At 45.4% G+C, this 17,204-nt stretch overlaps 1 protein-coding gene across 1 annotated transcript; it reads right to left on the reverse strand.

Annotated features, from left to right (window-relative positions):
• Positions 1-3,311: 3,311 nt before the first annotated feature.
• On the reverse strand, positions 3,312-10,149 carry dld (deltaD). The gene is made up of 12 exons (XM_070962868.1): positions 10,064-10,149; positions 9,631-9,936; positions 8,789-8,849; positions 7,497-7,754; positions 5,946-6,006; positions 5,650-5,780; positions 5,375-5,544; positions 5,064-5,280; positions 4,773-4,946; positions 3,934-4,663; positions 3,477-3,732; positions 3,312-3,367 (listed from the first exon to the last, which is right to left on the reverse strand). Exons 1-12 carry the CDS (start codon positions 10,115-10,117, stop codon positions 3,362-3,364), a joined length of 2,424 nt encoding a protein of 807 aa, XP_070818969.1. The 5' UTR covers positions 10,118-10,149; the 3' UTR covers positions 3,312-3,361.
• Between the last annotated feature and the right edge of the window lie 7,055 nt (positions 10,150-17,204).

The raw sequence follows: 17,204 nt of genomic DNA on the forward strand, positions 1-17,204 counted from the left end.
AACTCAGCGAAAAGCTATTGTGGCACTGAAAAAAAGTTAAGTTAAAAAGCTTAGCATGGTATGTGCTAACAACTGCCTGCCGCATGTGTAATACAAGCAAATACTTTTGAGCAGTCACAGTCGCAGTCTTTGGACAGGCAACTGTCCCTGTGTCTGCAGCAACTGGGCAGGTCTCTGCTCCAGCATGCTGGTCTGTGGAGTGGGGATGTGAGGGAAACTTGACTAATATATATAATGTGATGTGAAATGAAATAATATGATATGAAAGAATCAATGAACTTAACTTTTCTTTTTTTCCCCTCATTATATGACTCTAACTATAGTCAGCAAGGCCATGACCTGTGTTTGTGGGTGTCTGAGTATGTGTGTGTGCGTATGTGTGCAAATGTGTCCCATGTCGACACTTAATACAGTTTGTAATTGTAGTGAACGTCCGTTCGTCTGTCATCCAATTTCATCATCTTGATTGCGTGTGTTTCTATGAGACTGCAAACCATATGAGTTTCTTTGATGACTACTTCTACACTCCCAGTGGTCGCTAAATGACATACACACAAATGAACACACGCACCCACACGCACATACTCACAGAGTAGTCAGGCAGGGGCAACCGGGACTAAATCCAGATTGGTGGTTTCTCTCTCTGCCTATAAATACCCCTCAGCTTAAAACAAGATCTCACACACACACACACACTCTCTGTCTGTCTCTCTCTCTTACACACACACACACACACACACACACACACACACACACACACACACACACACACACTACTCATGTACAGAGGCTCAAAAGAAAAACATTCATTCAAAGACACACCAAGACACAAACTAACACACACTCTCCCTCTCTCTCTGATACACACATAAAATTACTTTCTCTGTCCCTCTCTCTCTGTCTCTCTCTCTCTCTCTCTCTCTCTCACACACACACACACACACACACACACACACACACACACACAGACACACACACACACACACACACACAAATACTCACACACAAAGAGATGGCTCTGGCCTCAGAGGAGGCTAGCTAAGCGGTCTATGATTATGGGGTGTGTCTTTGTCTCATTTAGTGGTTCCACGAGGAGACAGTCTTCTGCTGCGTCAGACGAACACACACACACACACACACACACACACACACACACACACACACACACACACACACACACACACACACACACATACATATGTGAACACACTATCACTTAGTGACAATAAATCCCTCAGCTTGAATTTGTTAGATTGCCCTTTAAGGGAACTACAAATGTAAAAATGGCTGTACCTGAGTGCAGATGTTTGGTAATGTTTTGTTATTCCATCTTTTGTGATGATGCAAAGCTCTATCTGCCATCCACTTAATTGAGCTAAATTATTAGTTGTGCACACTTAACATACAACATACAGCCCATTACTGTTAGGTAAAGCCACTGCCAGTGTCACAACACAGAGCAGGAAGTTGCTTATTTGTTTTAATAATTCTACATCTAAATATGAAATTACTCAACAGCAATTCTGCTATATTTCATTCCTCTTTTATTTTGGAAAAATATTGCGCTGTTTTCCAGTAATAAAAATGACAGGCTCTGTACATACGACTTCTCTCTTAAATACAACACAGTCACAGGGGTCTCAAGTGCCTAACATACATGCATACATACATACTTACATACATACATTATCTGCCAAATAAAAACAATCCAACTTAAATTATAACAGGCTTAACAAAAAGAATCACGACAGTATGGAACACAAATAATTACATAATTAAATTAAAAGAATACATCTTTCTTTAGATAACAAATAAAATAAAAACAAATGATCCTAACCAATGGCAGGCAGGGTGATGGTGTCCTTCAATTGGCTAATAGTGGAAGAATGGGAGTGACGGGAGCGGGAGTGGGCAGTGCATACATTTGACACCACGCACAGGCATGCATGCACACAGGCACGCATGCACACACACACACACACACACACACACACACACACACACACACACACACACACACACACACACACACACACACACACACACACACACACCACACACACACACACACGCACGCCTCCATAGTGCAATGAGGTCTTGGCAGTTATGACTAGTCATTTATAGCTTAGCTTACTTGGAAACACAGCAGCATCATCAGAGGTTGGGATGATTTTGTACTAAGTGACTTTTTTTTTAGGTTATTTGGTCAACAAATTGTGTTTTACACAAGTAGCTGCAGCAATATTGAGTAGCAATCAATTCAAACAAGTAATCCACGAAAAATTATGTGACTGGATATCTACATTTCTCTTTATGTTTTGTCCGATGTGTGTTTCACTGTCTCTTCCTTTGTTCATTCTCTTATGATGATTGTTGTGTTTCCAAAGTAGCCCTGCCCAAAACATTGCCCTGTGTATCACAACCTTCAGGGGTCAGGGGGCCAGTATGGCCCAACAGGATCCATGTTGGATCAATCTGCAGTCACTACTGGAGTCTTCAGTTCTCTATTTTCTGCTGAGAACCAGCTCAGCCAACTCTGACTCTGTCAGTGCTGCAGAGTTAAGGATGTACAGCTGCTGTTCATTCGGTTTGGTTTAATCAGGAAAGGTCCAATTGAATTTTTCAAAATTAATTCTTAACAGTAAAATTGACTGTCCGAGCAGCTGCAGTACTAATGAAGGTCAAGGACCTCAACTGTTGCTAGTACTTCATCTTTTGCTCTGCAGCACTGCACAGAACATGAACTGTCCAATATTCACGACAGCTTTTACACTGCATTGTAAAACCACAGCACGTAACAGTACTACAACAGTACTTCAAAAGTTCTCAGTACTCCAAAGGTACTACACTGTTCATTCAATCAGTACTCGATGGTACTACAATATCATCGGTCAACATCCAAGTCAATACTCCACAGTTTATCAGGAGAGAATAGTTCATCCTTGTGCGAGCAGTAAATCTTCCACTACTGTAACAGACATCAAATGAGCTCTTCACCAGTTCTCCAGCAATCACCATTTGACTGCATGAGTACTCATTCAGCACTGTTTCTGTACAAAGTTTGTACTAGTGCTAACGCTGTCTTCTGGTACTTCATCTGTAGCACTGAGTCAGCATTTGACCTACATCCATCGTAGGTCTAAAATCACCCGTAGTACTACTGTAGTACTAAGTCCTTGCCAAGTGAGTACTGACTCCTCTGGCTCAGTAGCACCTTGGCTCAAAGTCCTCCGGTAAATCCCAGGGAACAGCAGCAAACAGCAGGAGTAAAACCTCCTGGAGACAAGCTGAGCTCTACTGCTCAGGGCTGGTGTGTGTGGACCGCCATCCACCAAAGGAAACTGGCCTGTTTGGACTGGTATCATACCTGTAAGAGAAAGACCAGGGTTTAGTGTGTTTTTAGAAATGTACTGGGGGGCATTATATTTATTCTGTCTATAATTGCCAGGCAGATAATCCTCTATGTGTGCACTCACCTCTGTAGCAATGACACATTCATCTTTTTGGTCCGACATGACGTAGACGGACTGGTATTTGGTGTCAGTGGTACACTGGTACCTGCTGTCACTGGGACTGTGGTATTCAACATCAGTGGTTGACTGGTATTTGATGTCACTGGTTGACTGGTATTTAAGATCACTTGCTGCATGACAGTTCAAATCACAGGATGACTGATATTTTGCTTCGCTGCAGCTCGGTGACTCGTCTACTTGTTTCTTTTCCGATGCATCACTGTGGGACAAAGAACACAAACACATTCAGAAATGCTGCCTTTCACACAACCCTTGCTTTCACTGCACTTAGGCTGACAAGTGTGCATTTTCTCCACGTGTTTCCTTAGCTGATGTTAAGAAATGCAATATCTAAATATCCAAGCTTTATACGTATTTCTGTCACAGTATTATTATTATTTATATTTCAACAGCTTCGTACCTGTTTTGTCTCTTCCTGTAGCCTTCCTCTGAGTCAGACTCATCCAGCATCTCACATTTAACCTCTGGCTCATCATGCCCCTCTTCTTTGCACAGTGACAGCTCCTCAGGCCGGAGCTCATGGACCAGGTTGTACTCCACACTGGGGTAACGAGTCTTAAAGCCGTTCTTCTCCGACCCATTGAGCCCACTGATTCCACTCAGACCACCCAGTGACCCAGCGAGGTCTGAATGGTAATCTGCCTTCTTGTTAGTGTTTTTAATTGATGTTGCCATCATCGTGCCCAGCTCCTTGTCACTGCGGAGACAATTGTTGGTGGTCGTCAGGTTGTTCATGGTCTCGTGGCTGTCGCTGTGGACACTGTCACCATGGTGACTGTGCCGGTCCTGTAGTTTGACCCGAATGTAGACCACCAGCACTGAACAGCCGATCAGGATCACAAGAACGAGGAAGATGCCGGCGCACACGGCTGTCCAGGGGAATCCGCTGTCGTCATCCTCCTCGTCTACAACATCATCTCGATCTGGGGAAGAATATCGTCGATCCGGTCCGTCCACGACTGGCTGAACTCTGGGCACCTTTGGTAAGAGGAACTGGCAGTTGTGACCGCCGTAGCCAAGCACACAGGCGCAAACATAGCGACCATCACGCTCATGGCAGGTGGCTCCGTTGTGGCAGGGGTTGTGATGGCAGCGGGAGATCGGGGAGCTGCAGTTTTCACCAGTATATCCTGTGGAGAGAAGCAGAGTTTAAGAGTCCAGAATAGAACTAATACAAGACAACATAAAAAACAAATGATGTTAACAAAAAACACATCTGTCGAGCACTGTCATGCATACCTGGAGGGCAAGTACAGGTGTAGCCATTCAATTTCTCCTGACACGTCCCACCATTCTCACAAGGGAAGGACAGACAGTATCCAGAGACAGTGCTGCTGTCCTCACAGTTAGGCCCTGAAAATCCCTCAGCACACTGACAATTGTAGGAGTTCACCAGATCTACACATTCTGCACCTGCAGGAGGAAGAGGGATTGAAGCAAAGACAGAGGATTAGTCTCCAGATATTTTAATTCTAGGTCTAGCTTTAATTGTAGGTGTAGATGAACTTAAAAACACAGAGGACAACATACCATTTAAACAGGGGTTGGAGGAGCAGTGGTCAATTTTCTTCTCACAGTTGAAGCCAGCGTATCCCATCGGGCACTGACATAAGTAGCCACCTTCAGGGTTGTCGGCACAGCGCCCGCCATTGAAGCAAGGCCCATCCGCACAGGTGTTGGCACTTAACTCACAGTTGCTGCCATAGAAACCAGGTGGGCAGGTGCACTTATAGCCGTTGTCGTTGTCCTATATTGGAAATAATGCAAACAGCGATTACACACGGGCTTGTTGCCACAGATTTACTGCTTTCTATCTGTCAGTTGTCTTGACTGATACTTACAGTGCAGCTGCCTCCGTTGCGACAGGGGTTTCCAGAACATTCGTTGACTTGGATCTCACAGCTGGCGCCGGTGTATCCAGGCAGACACGTGCAAGTGTAGCTGCCCTGGCCTGTGTTGGTACAGGTGGCTCCATTGAGACAGGGCTTATGGTGTGTACAGTAGTTCAGATCTGGAAACATCCAAAAGAAGCAACATTTAGAAACAATACAGCTTAGAAGTGAGACAAGGACGGCCGAGTGACCCAGCAAAGTATTAAATCTCTCAGTAAACTCACCCTGGTTGCAGAAGAGCCCACCCCAGCCCTCCTGGCAGTTACATTGCCAGGGCTGTTGGCAGGTGCCATGGAGGCAGCCTGGATAACGGATACAGTCATCACAGTAACGCCCACTGAAGCCCACGCGACACCTGGGAAAACAACATTCATTAAATACTGTTCATAGCAAAAACAGAAAAGGAACCATCAGGAAACATTTTGCTGCATAAACATGTAACATTTATCTATTCACGATTCATCCAAGCAACTCCTGCATGAGAAAAATGAATTTTCATTGTGTCGTTTTTATAACTTACTTGCACTCTCCAGGTTTATCACAGAAGCCATGTTCTTCATCGCAGCCAGGAAGACAGATTGCTGCAGGGAGGAAACACACAGTGACAGGTCAGTCATGGGAAATCCAGTGTTGGAAACATGTTTGCCCTCCATCAGTCTCCCATTCTGGTGGCGCCTCGACCTTGTTAAATGTTTGCCTGTCTTTCAGCCTGTCTGCTGGCCTACCTGTTTTTCCAATTTGTTTACCTGTCTGCCCACCTGTTGGTCTACAGTCTCTCTCATTCTCCATTCTAGTTTTACCTATCTGTCATTGAGGCCAGAAAAGAAAGAGGCCTGTGGCTCATGTTTGGTGGTTAAAGACACTCTGAACCAAATGTAGCTGCCAAAGTGGAAAATGATAAAATCTTGAGGGCAATCAGGGGTCATCAGGTTGCCCCCGACCACTGGCTGAAATACCTCAATGCTGTAAAAGTTGCTGAAAAAGTTGCCTTTCAGCTCTAACAGCCTACAGGGAACTTCGGCAGCTTTGGTCACCAAACCAGGGAACCAGCCAACAAGCCCTCTCCTTTAACATGGTTGCTCTCCAACACAAAAGCATCCCACACAAAGCCTCCTTTCTCCCCTTGACTGTGGGTCAGAAGTCCCTTTTCTCACCCTTAGCCCCTCTCCCCCCTCTCCCCCCTCTCCTCTCCTACTTTTGATCCTCTTCTCCTCCCTTCCTCTTCCATCAACCTATCCCCATTCTCTTCTCCTCCTCTCTTCTTCCTCTCTTCTTCTCTCCTACGTTCTGCTTTTCCCTCCTCTGCTCCTCCCGTCTCTCCTCACACCCCTCCTCCTCCCCCCAGGGCCAGCTGGTCTGTGTGGAGCTAACCACCAGACAGCTGCTCCATTGTCTCCTCTCACCGAGCAGCTGCCCCCTCCACAACAATGCACAACCCCGCTCGGCCAATCACCAGCTCGAGCCGCAACAATACAGGACCCCCACTTGGCCAATCGGGGAGGAGGTTTGAGGCGAGGAGGCCCCAGTGGTCTAATAGAAGGCACGCGGCGTGTGAATTACTGAGGAGCCACTGCGGCTCATTAGAATGGAGGCCTCTGGTGCTATGGGATAACTAACTGACGCCTGTTGCACACGGGCCCCGCATTAGGAGGTGGAAAACAGTCCCTAAACAATTAAGACAGGCAAGCGATTCACTTTGAAAAGTAACTTATAAACTTTTCTGAAACTATTTGCCTCATCCTTGACAGTTAATAGCTCATTAAATAATGTGCTTTTAAGCTGGGAGTGACTCTTCTCTTAGCAATCTAATGTAAAGCTGCGTTATTGTTGCTCATACATTGAGGCGGTATTGTGGGATCAGACACTCTATATAAACATCAGCACCTACTACAAATGACAGTGCTGCTCCTTCACCTTATCTATCCCACACGCAGCTGTCAGTGAATTTAAATACAACCAGTGCAATACTACTAAGAGGAAATGCTGTTTTCTCTGATACTGTTGGGCATGTCATCGTGTTGCTTCATGCAGCTTGAATGATAGGTGCGGATTATTAAGCAAACCCACTTACGTTCAGTGCAGTACTGTCCCTTCCAGCCAGAGTTGCATATGATCTCCCCACGCTCGCCACAGGTGAAGTGCCCAAAAGCATCATCTCGGGGCCGGCAGAAGACGGAGCAGCCCTCGCCGTAGTAGTGCTCATCACAAAGGAAGCGGTAGGAGTAACGCAGCTCAGTTCTGCTGGCTGTCTGCATGTCCTTGGACCACTCTTCTCCCACAGTGAGGTGACGTTGAGTGGTGATCCTGCTGATCAGACGCTCCGGGTTGTCTGCAGAAATCAATGAATGTTATTGTTTGTGTTATGGTTGAATGCTAACAGAATGATGTTCTGCAGGAGTCATGTCATGACAGTGGATGAGACGGGTGACACCCTGTCCTTGTTATTGATTATTCGTTTTATCTTATTTGTCAACTAGATTTTAGGCCTTGTATTCATTTAATAATGAGGACATATTTGTTCAGACTTCTACAGAGAGACAGTCACATATATAGAAGTATCTTTGACCTACAATTTTGTTTTGGGGAGGTGGTTTAGTCCCTGAAATAAGATACTTTAATATGGCTGCAAGAGAGTTAAGTGCTGGATGCTGCTGCATAAAAAAAAAACAAAAAAAAAACAAAACAAAAAAACTTTTAAGATGTGAATTGTGTATCCTCCTTGCAGAAATAGAGTATAGAGCATATATCTCCACCATCACCACCAACAGAGAAAAAAACACGCACTAACTCATGTTGCCATCAGTTACTCATTATTAGTACAGTGATAAGAGCAAGACTTAAAGATAACAACAGCAAATATTCCAACTACAGGTGCAAATCTCAACTGGCACCTACAGAAATTGTGGGTGGTCTTTTCTCTATGTGATGTTAAATAAACTTCAGCTGTAGAGAAGTTTTTCTAGCAGTGTGACCAGTGCAAAAAGTCTGCAAATCAAATTATTTATCATCAAATGTACACATATTTTATGGCCAGTAAATAACAGGCTGCTTTAATTTTCAGCATTTTAAGGCAACATTGGCTTTTCAGTTTAAATATAGAAGACCACACAAATCAAAAAATGTATTTGGGAAGGAAGTTCTGTATGTAGGAAATAAGTGTATATAATTTGCTCCTGATTGGAGTGTCAGCATGCTGCTCTGAAGGGGGAGAAGCTGGAACACTCATCAAACTTTGTGTTTCCCTGTTTAGCACAAATGACTGAGCACTATGTGAAAACCATGCTGCTGCCAGAAAATAAGGCCACTATTAGCCTTCTGGCCTGTCTTTGAGTTACACTGCTGCCTTCTGTGGCTGCCACCCACCTGTTGTCAGGTCGTCCAGGGAGTCAGTGTGCAGAGCTTCAATGATCAGTGAAAACGTCCCCTGAGGAGAGACAGAGAGAGTCAACAGCTGCTTGGCCTGGAGGCCTCCCTCCCTCTGCAGAGCAGCAGAGGGCCATTAAAAGGCCTCCCAATAAACTTCACAGCCTAATTCTCGTGTTGATTAGGGGCCTAATAAGGGCTACTACCTGCTCCCTTTTCACACCCCTGCTACTATCACACTCTGACACCGCCGTAAAACCAAACGAGGCGGAATTTCACGCTGCGCTGCCAATGATGTGCCAACTCAGAGGATGTTAAATTTCCCACCACGCCTGGTCGGAGGAGAGGAGCGTTTGGTGAAAACAGGCCCCCTCCCCACACACACACACACACACACACACACACACACACACACACACACACACACACACACACACACACACACACACGAACGCACGCACGCACGCACGCACGCCCTCCTCCCCTCCCCGTTTTATCCTACCAAAGAGCACAGAAATACTACAATAGCCCCTCTCACACACTGCTGACAAAGACCCTCACAAGTGTTGAGTTTGGGAGCATCTGTTGCGTTTTGCACTCTTCAAAGCTAATATGTCCCAGTGGAATACGCCTAAAATAACTTCACAGGATTTCATTATTCCTTAAAAATGTGACACTAATCACAATGTAGACTTCAAGACACAAATATTACTTCAAAACTAGAAATTAAAGGCACAGAAAGTTAAAATCCTATTGCAGTCTTGCAGGAAACGTTGCAGTGATGTTCTTGCGGGAATAATAGTACAAATAATATCCCTCATAGGATGCTTATAAACACTCACTGGCCATGTGAAGCCGAAGGGGAAGCGGATGGGGTTAGTGAAGCTGTCCGCGTTGGTCTCCGGCACCTGGAAGGAGTTGGAGCCGAGGACGGGAGTCACAGCACCGCCGTACGTGCAGGGAGGCTCGGGGGAGACGTTAGCCTGGTAGTGCTTCAGACAAACCCGAAAGAAAGTCTTGCACTCGCACTGCTGGTTCTGGCCTTGCGGATGAGCAGAACCTCCGGGGCAGCAGTTGGCGTTCCCCGTCACCCCTTTCTTGTTGAGGAACTCCTGCAGCTTCAGCTCAAACACTCCGGAGCATAAAACCTTCAACATAAATACACACAATCAGCCCAGCGTGTTTGGAAATATGAGCGTACTTCATACATGCTTTAAAACCTTTTTATAGCCACAGAAAGCATGCAAACACACACAACGTGTGCGTAAAACCTACCTGGCAGGTGAGTAGGGAGAGAGTGACAACCAGGAGCAGACACAGGCGTCCCATTGTGTTGACAGCCCTTCAGCAAGCAGTGAAAGCTCCACAGGTCCGTGTCGCCCGGCTCAAACAATCATGGAGAAAGTTTTAAAAGCTTTCCGTTATGTCACAGTCAAGGTGAACTCTTAACGCGCAGGAGGGAAGGTGAAAGGGAAACTTTTCCTGTGGTGTGTCTGTCTTCTGCCCCTCTATTTCCCCATGCGAGGCACGAGATATTGACAGAAAGGAAAAAAAGTTTTACAGAGTAAAGTAATCCTCAGCAGAAGGATCCTCTTGGAGAAGCTTGAATGAAATCCCCGATGGAAATGTTAAGAGAGTTAATTCCAATCAATGGTTGTAGGAGATACAGGCAGCTCTCGGTGGCCTTGTTTATTTTCCCACTTGACTAATAATGATATGCTGATCCTAGCCTCCGTCTCTCTCTGCCTCTCTTGGTGTAACAGTGCGTATGTCTGATGGGTCTCGAGCCCTGCACAGGGTTTTATACCGGGCCAGCAGGCGAAGGGTAATAAGATGCAAATGAGCCCCTCTGCTCCTCTTCTTCCCCTCCCTCCACCACCACCACAAGTCCGCCCCGGGGCCATCACAAAGAAAGAGGAGAGGGGAGGAGGGGGGGAGGGTGCGCACAACTTTTGTAAACCCCCCACCCCACCCCACCCCCTCCTCTCTTTCTCTCAAAGGGACAGACCAAATGGCTAGTGAGCTGTTAAATGTGCAACAACCCCTTGCTTCCCCTGATGCCTTCCTCCTCGGCAACAAAACACACGGGGGCCATTACATTCCGACAAATCTTTAACTTCTGCACGAAAACCTCCACATCGCAGCATCAAGTGATTTATTTACGCGGCAGCCACTCGGACGGTGCCTCCTCATATCTGGTGTTCCGCTAAGCCGTGGCTGGCCTGTTCCCTGCATGGCCAGCCGGCAGCCAGCCGTCCCAACTGTGTTACAACGACCATCTGCTCCGCCGCATTCCTATGGTGTTGCCCCTGCCGTGGACTTCGCATGTTCACACCCCAAAAACAAGTCGATCTGTTCCCATTACCGTATCTTTATTTCGTGGTTTTATGTCCTACAACATGCCTCTCCAAGTCCGTCTCCATATGCGCACTCGTCATATAATTATATTTGGTCATTATATGTAATAATAATCGATTCGTGCTGTTTCCTTTAGAAAATAGCATGCAATATAATTTAATATCACTTAAATACCAAGAATAATGTTACGCGAATAAATGTGCAATTCACCGCATACCCCATGTTTACGGTATTCACTTCCCAAATTCCTTTTAACTGACTGTATTAATAGTCCTAAATTATATTATTAACAACTTGAAAAGGACAATGACCAGTTTTATGTGCCTGTCGGTGAAATATTCTCAGAATGACAATCTAAATAAGGTGCGTAAAGACGCACCAAAAATGCGCACACGCTGGCTACAAACCAACACACCTAAACCTTTTTCACTGCGTGCCTCTGTATTTCCCTTACTTGCTCTTTGGTGGAGGCAGTAAAAAAGACTTGGTGGTGTGTCACTCGCGTGGCTGTCATTAAGGGACTTTGTGAGGAGAAGGAGGGGGAGGAGGAGGAGGCGGAGGGGAGGCACAGAGGGAGTAAAGTTTTTTGTGCTTTCAGCTGTATGGTAATGGGGCCGGCAGCACCTGCTCTCCCACAATAATACAGCACCAGAGAGAGAGAGAGAGAGAGAGAGAGAGAGAGAGAGAGAGAGAGAGAGAGAGAGAGAGAGAGAGAGAGAGCGCATGGCCGGTTGCACAAACAGTAATCTTACAATATGTCCGACAACAAAATATCATTCCCTGCATACAATCACAAGAGATAAAACATCACAACTACAGCTACCATACACACAATGGAAGCCCCTGCAAGTATTCTCTGTATAGATTAATAAGAACATAACACTGACTAAACACATGGACCCACTGTCTAATTTGCATATCTGTGCGCATCCGCAGAAAAATGCGGGGAAAGAATTCGCACTTGTTGGCAGGATGTTATTATGAGCGCATCTCTGGCTGTGAAGAAGCTGAAGATGCTGGTATACCACGAGCTTTGTTCACCTTTCATTAAGCTTAAACAGAAGCCAATGCGTTCTGCTGATTCAATCAGCTACTGAGCCATTATGAGCTTATGATAAAAAAAAAAAAAAGATCTTGGCTATCTGTTCATAAAAAAAGAAAAGGAAAAAGAAATGAAAGGATGGGAGGTGAGTTGCTGATTGGGTTAACTCATCTTCACAGCGCATTTCAACTCAGATCCAGAGAGGGTCTCCTGTCTGAATGATTTCTTTATTAATGTGTTGGACAGGTAGTGAAGCCCACTGCAGGACGAGTACACCACTTCTGATGTTTACACAGAACATCAGAAGTGTGTGTGTGTGTGTGTGTGTGTGTGTGTGTGTGTGTGTGTGTGTGTGTGTGTGTGTGTGTGTGTGTGTGCGTGTGTGTGTGTGCTCATGATGTCAGCACACACACACACACACACACACACACACACACACACACACACACACACACACACACACACACACACAAGCATTGAGGGGAGCGGGGTCTTAATTAACAACTCTAATTGAAGCTGCTCCCTCTGCACAGAATCACTGTTTTGGGTCTGCTGCTGTCCCCACACAAGGCCTTCATTCACACACCGCAATTAACTTATCCCATATGGACAACTCTCAGCCTATCATGTCAACACACACAGTGCTGGTGCATTGCTGTGTGTGGGGCTGGTGCTGTCCTGTCATTGCATAAGTCTGATGACAATGCGTGGCTGCAGTGGTCCCTGCATAGATAAATGAGGAGCCTATGGCTAATGCGGTTGCGTGTCCGTGATGTGCTCTTTACACCCCTTGAGGCTGATTGAGGGGCCTTTAACCTTAAGCTTTAACACTATTATTCCTGCCTGCCACAGTCTTTCCAGATACCCGTATGTGTGTTTAGCTATAGGACGCTTCTCCGAGCAGCTCATTTCATTTAACTAGTTGATTTCAGCCCCCTTCTCAATGGCATACAATGCTCCTATGTGGCGTGGCGTAAAATCCCTCTCTTGAAGCCTTTTATTTACACTCATCGCGACTTTCAGAGGTCCCCAGTGCTCTTTCTCTCCCTCTCTGTATTAGGCCAATATACTATCAGTCATTCATCACCATGACGTGGCACACATTTTCCGATTACTCCAGCAAAGCGTGACTGAAAGGCATGATGAGATGGAAAGTGACCCCCCTCCTTCACCAGCATCAAGACGACATTTTCCCCTAAAACATCATTTATGAGAGGAGATTCTCTAATTGTGTCTTAAGGAAACAGCAGAAAGTAGAAACTCCTCCCATCTGATCCCCCCTTTGTGTGTGTATTCGTGCACGCGCGCGTGAGGTTAAAAAATTGTTAAACTGGAGGTCGATTGTTTAACTGAAGTGCTTTTCTATTGTCTATGTGTGTACGTGCAACTGCGTGTGCGCGCGTGTGTGTCCCTGTGTGTGTGTGTGTGTGTGTGTGTGTGTGTGTGTGTGTGTGTGTGAGTGAGACCAGGAGCCCCGTGACACGCAGGGGGACAACAAAGGAAGAGGTCTCGCGCTCCGCCGCCCATTCATCCCTTTCTCTTGCGAAGTAATTCCCATTGATTCTTATTGAACGGCGAGTCGCGAGCCCCTCGGGGGAGAAACCGTGTGATTTGTGAAGGGTCGCGAGGACAAGACACGCCCCTCCTCGAGCCCCGGCCATCTGCTCCCCAAACACCACAACACCAACCAACTACCAAATGGCTTCCTCATCTCTATCTCTCTATAAAGCGTCTTAATTTCTCCTTTTGTATCCCCTCCTTCCTCCTCATTCTGTCAATCTGTTCCTCCCATCTATCTGTCCTTCCTCTACCTCTTACTCCTTTATTTCTCTCTCCATCCTCTGATTTACAGGCCTCATGCTTTTGTAGGTGAAGCTCCTAGTTGCTTGATGGGTCCCTGGGCCAAATCACAGTGGAGGCATGCAAGGGGTATGAGATGGCCATATGGTGTGTGTGTGTGTGTGTGTGTGTGTGTGTGTGTGTGTGTGTGTGTGTGTGTGTGTGTGTGTGTGTGTGTGTGCATGCGTGCCAAGAAATGGACGGATGGCTGTCGTGGGAACCTCCACAATATTGTCATCACACCAGCTACCCACACATGGACACACACCCAACACACACGCCGTTGCACATTACATGGCAGCCTTTGGTCTGGTCAGTTATAGAAATCAAAGTTCACGGGGACTCTGGATCATTCAATTTGAGCCAGAATAAACGTAACTCCTTCTATGCCAGGTTCCCACATGCACGACAAGAATACTGGTTTCAATTAGCCGGGGTGCTGACTGAGATATTTAATTGGGCCCAGGCTGAGAGGGTTTCCGAACGGCTGAATAGAGACCCATATTCACTTAGACAAGTTCCTGTGCCGCTATGTTGTTTCATTGGTCTGATTCATTGCATACATTATGCATTTGCTTTGTCACACATAGATAGATAGATAGATAGATAGATAGATAGATAGATAGATAGATAGATAGATAGATAGATAGATAGATAGATAGATAGATAGATAGATAGATAGACAGGTGCTGATGTGGTGAAGATGTCTCCAGCGCTGATTATAATGATAAGAGAGAGTCGTGTGGCCAGGCCACTGCCTTGATGGATAAGACTCCCCCAGCAACAATAACACTGTGATGTCAGAAACTTGAGACACACATGTCCCCTCCCCATCTGAGACATGGAGACCTGAGGACCATCCCAGTTAAGACTGTAGCAGCTCACACCAACTGTTACCCTCAATGTGTGACATTGTGTACCTGTGTTACAGCACGTATAGGATATTGTGTCTGTGTTATCTTTTTATTAAATATAGGACGTCAGTTTAGTGGGAAATATGCATAAAGTCTGGATTACATTTGTGAAATTCTACATTTTGAACTTCAGTATTTCTAAGCTTCCTCTTCAACTTCAGTGACTTCAGTGTTGAACAAAAAGTAGTTTTGCATTGCACGCTCTATTTTTGAGTTCTTCTCTACTAAGTGCTCTAACTGCCACACAACAGTTTCCATCAGGATGAATGACATTCTGTCAAATCTAATCCTTTTTCGGATTGTTGGTTGGACAAAACAGACAATTTGAAGACATCATCTTGAGCTTTCTAGAATTACAATGCTTACTGGTTTTTATCATTTTCTGACATTTAAAATATTAAATTTGAAACTGATTTGTTTTAAATACATGATCAGGAGATTACTGAAAATATTTGTGAGTTGCATTACAGATATCGAGTGAAATACGAGATTGAAAAGTGCCAATTTATTAAAGATGAATTTATCAATCAATTTGTTGATGAATCACACTGTATGTGTGATGATGATGACCCAGGTTTTAAATTCCCACATGATGTTGTTGTAACAGTTAAACTCTTGCTTCACCATGAAATTTAATGTTTAAAGTTTAATGGACTTAGAGCAAGCAAGCAAACAAACAAAAAAAAACTACATTTTGGACAAATCACACACTCCCTGCTCCCTGAGATCCCTGCCCTGTGGCCCTCCGGGGGTCCTTGGCCTTTGGTTTGAGAACCAGTGGCCTCCAGCAGCAGGATTAGCCAGGCCAGCTGCCCAGAGAGACCCTGGGTCCTGGACGCTGACACCAAGCCTGACCCCGGGGTGGCTACTATCAGGGACACTGAGGGGATTTGGACAGCACTTGGTGTGTATATATATATGTGTGTGTGTGTGTGTGAGTGTGTGTGTGTGTGTGTGTGTGTGTGTGTGTGTGTGTGTGTGTGTGTGTGTGTGTGTGTGTGTGTGTGTGTGTGTGTGTGCTGTTCATTCAGTTGGACAACTGTTGAGCCAGTACAGATTTGTGCAGCAGCGTTCTTTGTATCTGTGTGTGTGTGCTTGTATGGTCAATTCTTTCCGGGGGTTAACTGCTGATCCAGTACAAATGGGAGGTGTTGGGGGGTAGGGCTGAGGGCAGTCGTGTGCTCCTGGAACATCTGCCTCTGTTTCTCCTGAGTCAAGCTTTGGTCAGCAGCGGAGAGGAGGGGGGAGGCAAGAGGGGGAGGAACTCAAAGGGGAGGAGATCGAAGAGGAAAAGAAGAGTCAGTGCAGGAAGTTGAAAAGATTCAACGTGAATAGGCGACAGACCCAAACACCATTCCACTGCTGGTATTTTGTCTTCACATAGAGGAGATATGCAGGGATGTGAATGTATAGTGTGTGTATGAGAGTCCACATCCAGGATACATTGTGTATGTTTTTATGTGTAACATGAACATGGGCAGGTTGTGAAACATTTTTCCCTGGGACAATAAAAACAATTTCTAACTCATATCAGGAACCAAAAACTTTGAGCCGGGTTTGATCGGTGTCTGAGCTTGACAGGGTGCATTCTGTATCAGCTTGATAAAATGATAATAAAAGCACATTTTCTCAATTTCTTCAGTAACTTGAGAGCTGATCCCCCATCGGTCCCGATCAACAGCCTGTTGCTGTATGTGTTATAAATCTTTTGTGTTCTGTTCTGTTCTCCCAGTGTCCCATTCTGGGCTGTGTCATGACATTTTTAGTTTTTGTTATGTTGGTGTTGCTCTTTGTAGTACATTGCCTCTTATCATTGAAAAACAGTACTGAACACGAATATGTAACTTTGAGACACGTGGGCCAAGAGAAAAGGTAAAGCAGCTGTTTATTCCACATCTGCATATGTCTGCAGCCCTGTTTTCCAAAAAGTATTCTCAAGGTTAAGGTGATCCTGACGTAAACTTAAAATTAAACTAGGGTCATTAAAGCTGCAGGTGTTTTTGGGAGCCAAGAAACCATTGGCCAAGTTCTGTCTGAAAACAAAATGCCTATGTGGTCCTCATGAGTCCAGTGGTCATAACTCTCAAATGCAATCACAGGGGGGCAGATTTACAACACAGCTCCTCCTTACTTGAAGATCAGTTGACTGGGAGGGGTGGATTGTCCTCCCAGTACACAGAGCATCTGGCTGAGGAACGACAGATGCTGACAGCTGGACTGACATCCAGCATATGTCCCTTTCTTTATTCCTGCTTCACTCAGA

Source organism: Chaetodon trifascialis, chromosome 1, assembly GCF_039877785.1.
Source record: "Chaetodon trifascialis isolate fChaTrf1 chromosome 1, fChaTrf1.hap1, whole genome shotgun sequence".
Taxonomy (NCBI): domain Eukaryota; kingdom Metazoa; phylum Chordata; class Actinopteri; order Chaetodontiformes; family Chaetodontidae; genus Chaetodon; species Chaetodon trifascialis.